The 6,224-nt window shown below is 40.8% G+C and overlaps 1 protein-coding gene across 1 annotated transcript; it reads left to right on the top strand.

Annotated features, from left to right (window-relative positions):
- Positions 1 to 4,910: 4,910 nt before the first annotated feature.
- On the top strand, positions 4,911 to 5,887 carry LOC149164072 (uncharacterized). Its single transcript, XM_089429361.1, has 2 exons — positions 4,911 to 5,720; positions 5,849 to 5,887. Exons 1-2 carry the CDS (start codon positions 4,911 to 4,913, stop codon positions 5,885 to 5,887), a joined length of 849 nt encoding a protein of 282 aa, XP_089285487.1.
- The last annotated feature ends 337 nt before the right edge of the window (positions 5,888 to 6,224 follow it).

Below are 6,224 nucleotides of genomic sequence, written 5' to 3'. Positions count from 1 at the left end.
TCGTTAGCGATTTGCGAAATGTAATATTGCGATATCCGCAATTGCATTTCGCTTGATGCATATGGTAGCGCTATATTGTATCCTTTTAAAGATTGCGATGCACGATTAAGAGTGGTAAAACGTGTGAAATAATTAAGTTTTAAATACTAAAACAAACAAGTTGACAAGTTAATAAATATTTAGCGGCCCGAGGAAGGATAATCATTTTCCAGGTTATGGGTAGTTATAATCAAGTATCTCATTAAACCTTTCTCATGATCCAAAGTCATTTCAGAGAAGCTTTCAGTCTTAATTACCTGATATTGTCTGCGCTGATATATCTTGCCTATTTCAGGCAAGCAACAAAAGACATGTCACTAAGAAAGGTGATGTCGAAACAAAGCAAACAGACCATTGTTGAATCTAAGTTTAGAGAGATGGCCCCTATCTTCGCTGATACAGTTTGTGATGCTATTGGAGGCGCAACAGCTTGGGAAGTGATTTACAATAGGTTGGAGGATGAGCATCCTAAAATCACTGTTACAAGAAAAAAAACTGACTCAACAAGGGCTTTAGGACTTAAAGATGCTTCTTGTTCTTTCCTTCATAGAATAGGAACAAGACATAAAATCCTCCCATACACAATAATGATCAGGTGGGTGATCAAAAACCTTATCATTGAAGACAAGAAATTCAAGAATTCAAGAATGGAGCTCATAGGGTCGTTCAGAGTAGAGGACTTGAAGAAAATGTACCACATACCTGTCCTACAGGATATCTACAATATCACATTTGTGGCTAACTTCGGAAAGAAGAACCCGGACCCATTCAAGCTAACCTAGGGTTGGAGAGTGTTGGACAACAAATTCAAATATGACAAATAAGGTATGTATGCTATAGCCTCTTTGACAAAACCCTACAACTATGCAACAACCATGTTATGTAGATTGTATGGGCTACCCAATAATAATAAGTTTTCAATAGAATGGATTCCTCTGATTGATGCCTATGTTAATTCCCATATCATGAATTGTCCTTCCATCCTATCTAACAACCTAGCCACCACCATTACCGAATATCGACAGAAGAAAGGCTCCTCTTCAGATAACCTCCCTCCCTTATATTTTAGTGCCTACATTATGGATGCTATCTATTTTTGCACAACATTCCCAACCATAGGTTGGAAATGGACCTTACAAGATCCCTACCAAATCCATCTCAGTCATAAAAAAATATGGGAATCACATTATATACCTCACTTCTATAAGATATTTCATGTTGTGTTAGGTCCCTATAATACTAGTGATTCCCTCATTACTATTGTCGGTGTATGCCTTATTGTTATTTTTGTGCCCCTATTGTCCCCGTATTGTTACTATTGTGCCCCATAGAATCCCTCTATTGTTAGTTTTGTGCCTTTATATTATTATTGTTAGGTCGGCTTGGTTATATTGTGACCCCTTAGACTCCTATATGTAGAGAGGAGGTTTTTTCATTTGAATCATCCAAGAATTATTCATTTGTGTAATGTAAAGGAGGTTTCCCCCTCGAAGAGGCTTATTTCTGAGGCATTCATTTATTTTCTAACTTTTTGTGAGCGAGTTTCATAACATTTGGTATCAGATCTTTGGATTCTAGGGTTTCGCTGCTCCAAACAGGTCATCGTGGAAGTTTCGCTATAACTTTTTTTCTGCAACATTTCAGAAGCTAAAAAAAAAACCCATTTGAGTTGAAGTCGCATTGAACCTCCGGTCTGAATTTTAGACCCTGTCTCGCTATATTTTCAGAGATATAATCTAAGGAAGTTAGGCTTTTTGCAGACCCTTGAATTACATTCCAAACAGGTCACCTTGGGAAAATCATCATAAATTTCGATATGAGCATCATATTGAATTTTCGTAAGAAGTTACAAAAAGAGGATGAATTGTAGCTTTTTTAGGTATCATTTTTAGAACATAAGGTTGAAACAGTGACCCGCGGCATGTCATACAAGTTCACTCTACTGAACTAGTCTATACTCAGGTCATCGTGGGAGATTTGGCATAACTCTTCATTGGAGAATCCAATGTTGATCAAACTTGTAGGGTTAGAAATATTACTCAGAGGGTTACCTAAGGAAGAAATTTAAGACCTGGGAGAGCTAAAATTATAGAGATACATTAGATTCAATATTGAGTTCCTACAAAGTAAAAAAAATAGGTGTGTAGTTTTTTTTAATTTTTTGCATAAGATTGGTTTGAAAAATTAGTTTGAAGGAATTCAAAGGGCATAGTGAAGCATTATTATCGGTAATTGATGTCCCAGAGAAAGAAAATGGAAACACCTAGTAAGAAACCTGAAAGCTCTAGCATGAGTCATGCTAGAGATACATTAGATTCAATATCGAGTTCCTACAAAGTAAAAAAAATAGGTGTGTAGTTTTTTTTAATTTTTTGCATAAGATTGGTTTGAAAAATTAGTTTGAAGGAATTCAAAGGGCATAGTGAAGCATTATTATCGGTAATTGATGTCCCAGAGAAAGAAAATGGAAACACCTAGTAAGAAACCTGAAAGCTCTAGCATGAGTCATGAAGAAGAGGAAGAAATGCAACATGATATATCAAAATTACGAGACCAAGTGCAATAAATTTCACTCGGACAAAAAGTAACAGAAAATAAGATGGATGGTTTAAAAAAAGATGTAGAAGCTAAGATGGATGACGTGGAGGCTAATATGGACAGTGTGGAAGCTAAGATGGATGGCATGGAAGCTAAGATGGACGATTTAAAGAAAGGCAGGGAAGATTTGCAGACAGATTTGACAAAGTTTCTACAAGAAATGCTTACTAATGGTGAAAGGATAGGAAAGAGAACCCATGATGAGAAAAAAATAAATGTTAATCATAATTTCATAGACTCTAACATTGGATCGAAGATTTTAAGCGTTTCGGTATTTTTGCGCACGCTCTGCTCTGCTCTGCGGCGTTGGGATTAGGTCTGCAGCCGCCGTCGAGCTTTGCCGCTGCCATGAGCGGTCCTGGGGGTGGGGAGTCTGCTCCCACCCCACCATCATCTGCTGAAGACGCATTCCGTAGCCTATTAACTCAGAAAGGGAAGAAACTCCAGATCTCTGAAGTGCCGAAATTCATAAAAAAGCTCGAAGAAATACCAGAGATTGCACTTCCAGAGGAACAACCGATTAAAATCGCTCTTGCTCTGGCTGACAGAGGCCTGGTAGGGCAGTTTATGGGCCGCTGGCCTTCCACAAAAACCACGGACAATTGGATTCAGCGAAACTGGAGATCTCAGCTGAAAAATAACGTGATTTGTTATGCTATTGGAAGAGGCTATTTCATTTTTGAATTTACCTCCAAAGAAGATTGTGATCTGGTGTTCAGAAATGGACCGTATTTTATGGGAAATCAGGGACTGTATCTTAACAAATGGAGCCCCGATTTCGATCCCTCTGTCGATGTCCCTAAGGAGGCGTCGGTCTGGGTTCGCCTTCCTAACCTCCCGATACACTGCTGGAGCTATCAATCCCTGCAGAAGATTGGTAATGGGCTGGGTCGTTTCATTGACAAAGCTGATCACAAGGGCCAATATACCTGCGCTAGAATCTGCGTGGAATTCGATCTGGAAGCCGGTCTGCCAGAAGCGGTCAAACTTACAGTTGGAGAATGGCAGCATTACCAGAAGTTGGACTACGAGCAGTTGCCTTTCAAATGCCGAACCTGTCATGAGCATGGACACTTCCAGCGATACTGCCCAAAAGCTCCAACAGGGAACACGGTTGAAGAAGAAGGATGGAAAGAAATTAAAAAGGGAAAGGTTGTTCCAAAGCCACCGGGGCAGAATAACTCCGTACCATTGGGGAAGCCACAATCTAATACAAAGGCCACTGCTACTTCTAAAGATGGCTCCTCCTCAGGAGAAAAGGTGGATGTCATGGAGACCCAAGAGGAAACAGAAAATAAGTTGAAGCAAGTGAAAGAAACTGAAGTCGAATCAACTATTCCACCAGTTGATGATTGTCAGAGGGGAAATGAAGGAAACGAAGAGCACATCAGTCTCGCCTCTGATTCTAAGGGAGAATCAGAAGAGAGAGATTCTGAAACTGATAACTCGCAAGTCACTCCTATCAAGACGACTAGGGGTCGGAAGTCCAAGAAGAAACAGAGAGAGGAAAAAACTTATCTAGATGTCCTCCAAGGCTCCCAAAAAACCCTCAAAGGAATGATGAATACCAGATCTGGGCGCAAGAGTAACAGGGCTCCAAAAGGAGCCTCAACCCCCCAAGTCAGTAAATAATGAAATACGTCTCCTGGAATTGCAGAGGTTTAGGTAGCAGGTTGAAAGAGGAAGCCTTGAAAGACATAGTGAGAATATACTCGCCTGAAATCCTCCTCATCCAGGAGACAAAGCTGGAGGATCTTCTTCTCCTCCAATCTAGTAAAGTTTTTTGGCAAAAAGGTCATGGAAGAGCGGTTAGTGCAAGAGGCGCTTCTGGTGGAATAGCCACCTTTTGGAACAGCGCCATATATGATCTTATTCAAGAAAAAAGTAGCCCCCATTGGCTCTTCACTCAGCTCCTCCACAAAGATTCTGGTCAACAAGTAAGTATGTTTAATCTTTATGCTCCGGTATTGCCAAGCGAGAAAAAAATTTGTTGGAATTCGCTTCAATCCTTTCTTTCAGAGCAAAATCCAGGAAATATCATTATTGCAGGTGACCTGAATGTCACCCTTGCTCTTGATGAGAAAAAGGGAGGCTCCATTGTCAGGGACCCTGCCAGAGAATGGGTTGAAGATATTATGTTGGGTTGGGATTTGGAGGATATTAAACCTTCTTCAGGGAAATACACCTGGTCCAACAAAAGATTATCCCCCAATCACATTGCTGCCCGTTTGGACAGATTCCTTGTCCACTCTTCTTTCCTGACATGCGGTCTTATGGCCACTTCTAAAATTCTACCAAATCTCACTTCTGATCATAAGCCCATCCTCCTCGAGCTTTCCCTGGATGGTAATCTAGGCCCCATCCCTTTTCGTTTCAGTCCACTGTGGATTCAGCAAGAAGGATTCCAAGAGGTGTTTTCTGAAGTCTGGAATAGGCCTGTCCATGGTTCTCCATTCTTTGTGTGGGAAGAGAAAATTAGGAGCCTAAAAAGAAGTCTTAAGGAGTGGGCTAAAAGATTGAAAACCCCTTCTGCCAAAAGAAAAGAATCTATTAATAGTCTTGCTACTCATCAATTAGCAATGGAGCACAGTCCTGTAACACAAAGTTTTCTCCAAAAAGAAGTCGAGCTGCAAAAAGAGGTTCAAAGATCTAGCAGGGAGGAGGAAGAATTCTGGAGACAGAAGTCTAGGAATCTATGGTTACAGTCCAGAGATAAAAACACCAGTTTCTTTCATAAGCAAGCCGAAGCTCAAAAGCATTTCAAATCAGTTTTTGAGATACATTACCAAAACACTGTGGTTAAGGATTTCGATGGCATTAAGAGAGCTGCTTACTCCTTCTTCAAAGATCTCTATTCGACTCCTGAAGAACCCCCTATTGATCCTCATGCCTACCCGATTGACTTAATTCCCAAGTGTGTTCAGGAATCAGATAATGCTATGTTGACTGCTCCGATCAGTATGGACAAGCTTAAGAAAGTTCTGGATTGCATGGAGCTTGATAAAGCCCCAGGCCCTGATGGGTTCTTTGTCAGGTTTCTCTTGACTTGCTGGTCAACAATAAAAAAAGATCTTTCGAGAATGGTAAGAAAGTCCCAGAATTGTGCAAAGCTGGGCGGTGGCATCAACTCGGCCTTTCTAGCCTTGATCCCAAAAGAGAAAGGCGCCACCGACTTCAGCAGATTTAGGCCCATTTCCTTGTGCAATTCCAGTTACAAGCTGGTCTCCAAAATAATTGCCAACAGGCTTAAGAATATATTGCCAGCCATCATTCCTGAAAATCAAGGTGGATTCATAAAAGGAAGAAAGATATTAGACAACATTGTGCTGGTGCAAGAAGCAGTTCATTCTAGTTGCCAAAGAAACAAGAAAGGTATGGTGATTAAGCTCGATCTGGCTAACGCATTTGATAGGGTGAGACATGAATTTTTGTTCATTGTGATGAAGAAGTTAGGCTTCTCAATAGCCTTCATAAACTGGGTGAATGCCTGTATTGCCTCGCCATGGATCGCGCCACTGGTCAATGGCCATTCTACTGACTTCTTCCAAGCCTCTAGGGGCCTTAGACAAGGATGTCCTTTGTCTCCT

The sequence above is a fragment of the Pinus tabuliformis genome, chromosome 5_1 (genome assembly GCF_031772625.1).
Source record: "Pinus tabuliformis cultivar Carrire ecotype Pingquan chromosome 5_1, CPIR1, whole genome shotgun sequence".
Taxonomy (NCBI): Eukaryota; Viridiplantae; Streptophyta; class Pinopsida; order Pinales; family Pinaceae; genus Pinus; species Pinus tabuliformis.
The sequence above is the reverse complement of the archived record's forward strand: the minus strand, read 5'-3'. Positions and strand labels throughout refer to the sequence as shown.

What these genes read in the sequence shown, in the direction of transcription:
- LOC149164072 (XM_089429361.1), top strand. Translation starts at nt 4,911, where the DNA reads ATGGCCACTTCTAAAATTCTACCAAATCTCACTTCTGATCATAAGCCC. An exon ending in AAAAAGATCTTTCGAGAATG is followed by an intron (nt 5,721 to 5,848) that starts GTAAGAAAGTCC and finishes GTGCAATTCCAG; the next exon opens with TTACAAGCTGGTCTCCAAAA.